This window comes from Apaloderma vittatum, unplaced genomic scaffold (genome assembly GCF_000703405.1).
Source record: "Apaloderma vittatum isolate BGI_N311 unplaced genomic scaffold, ASM70340v1 scaffold31062, whole genome shotgun sequence".
Taxonomy (NCBI): domain Eukaryota; kingdom Metazoa; phylum Chordata; class Aves; order Trogoniformes; family Trogonidae; genus Apaloderma; species Apaloderma vittatum.
The window spans coordinates 17,865-18,723 of NW_009705779.1; the positions used below are offsets into that span (position 1 = coordinate 17,865).

General features: G+C 59.7%; 1 protein-coding gene across 1 annotated transcript in view; it reads right to left on the bottom strand.

The window, feature by feature from the left end:
• LOC104271027 (ankyrin repeat and SAM domain-containing protein 1A-like) overlaps positions 1-859 on the bottom strand; it is a 22,245-nt gene that overhangs the window by 7,466 nt on the left and 13,920 nt on the right. The window contains exon 2 of the mRNA XM_009865571.1: positions 115-213. Coding sequence (XP_009863873.1) covers positions 115-213 — 99 coding nt within the window. The remainder of the gene's footprint in view (positions 1-114; positions 214-859) is intronic.

Consider the following 859-nt stretch of genomic DNA (forward strand, 5'->3'; position numbering starts at 1 on the left):
TGGGTCACAGGGACGCGGCTGAAGCCACAGGGACTGGCTTTTGTTTCCTCTGCTTTGACAGCTGGGCAGGGCAATTCCCCTTCCCTGCTTCCCACGAGAGATGCGGGTGCTGACCTTCGGGAGGGAGCGAGCAGCCTGGAGGAGCTTCCGACGGTGCTGCGGGTCACCGATCCCGATGTCTCGAAGGTCCTGGTCTTCCATGACATTACAGCCCTGCAGGGACAGGAGGGAATGACATGGGAGCAGAGGGCAACAGAAGCCACGTCAGATGCGGGAGTGGAGATCGTGTGCGTTACAGCACCCTCCTGACCTCACCTCCCAGCAGGTCCCCACAGCAGGAGGAAGAGGAGGGCTCCCAAGGATGGTAGAGCACTGCCACCCCCCCTCCTTCCCGCAGCCTGCTCCACGGCAGCCTCTTCCAGCCATTCGATTTCAGGCCGTTACCTGCAGCAACCTTCCTCGTTGATGCCCAGATGCTCTAAGCCCTGCCCAAGGAAACAGGCAAGTAAACCCTGTGGTGCCTGCAAAGGAGCACTCGGCTCTGCCCTGCCTCCCTCCGCGGCCACTGAGAAATCTGAATTTCTTTCCACGACAGCACGTAACCTGGCGAAGGTCAGATTTAGCGAGGCAAGGTCAGGCAGCCCACCCCGCTCCAGCAGAGATGCTCTGGTGGCCACACATTGCCTGGTTAAATCCCATTTTCTGCCCCCCTTCCCTCTGCAAAGCAAGAACAGCTGCAGGCAGAGCACACTGACTTTACCCCCTTCTTAAGAGCCTTAAGAACTTGCCTCCTTGCCCCTCGTACCTGGGGAGAGCTCAGCGGGAAGCCCAGGAATGTCTCCCCATGGCTGGAAGAGCC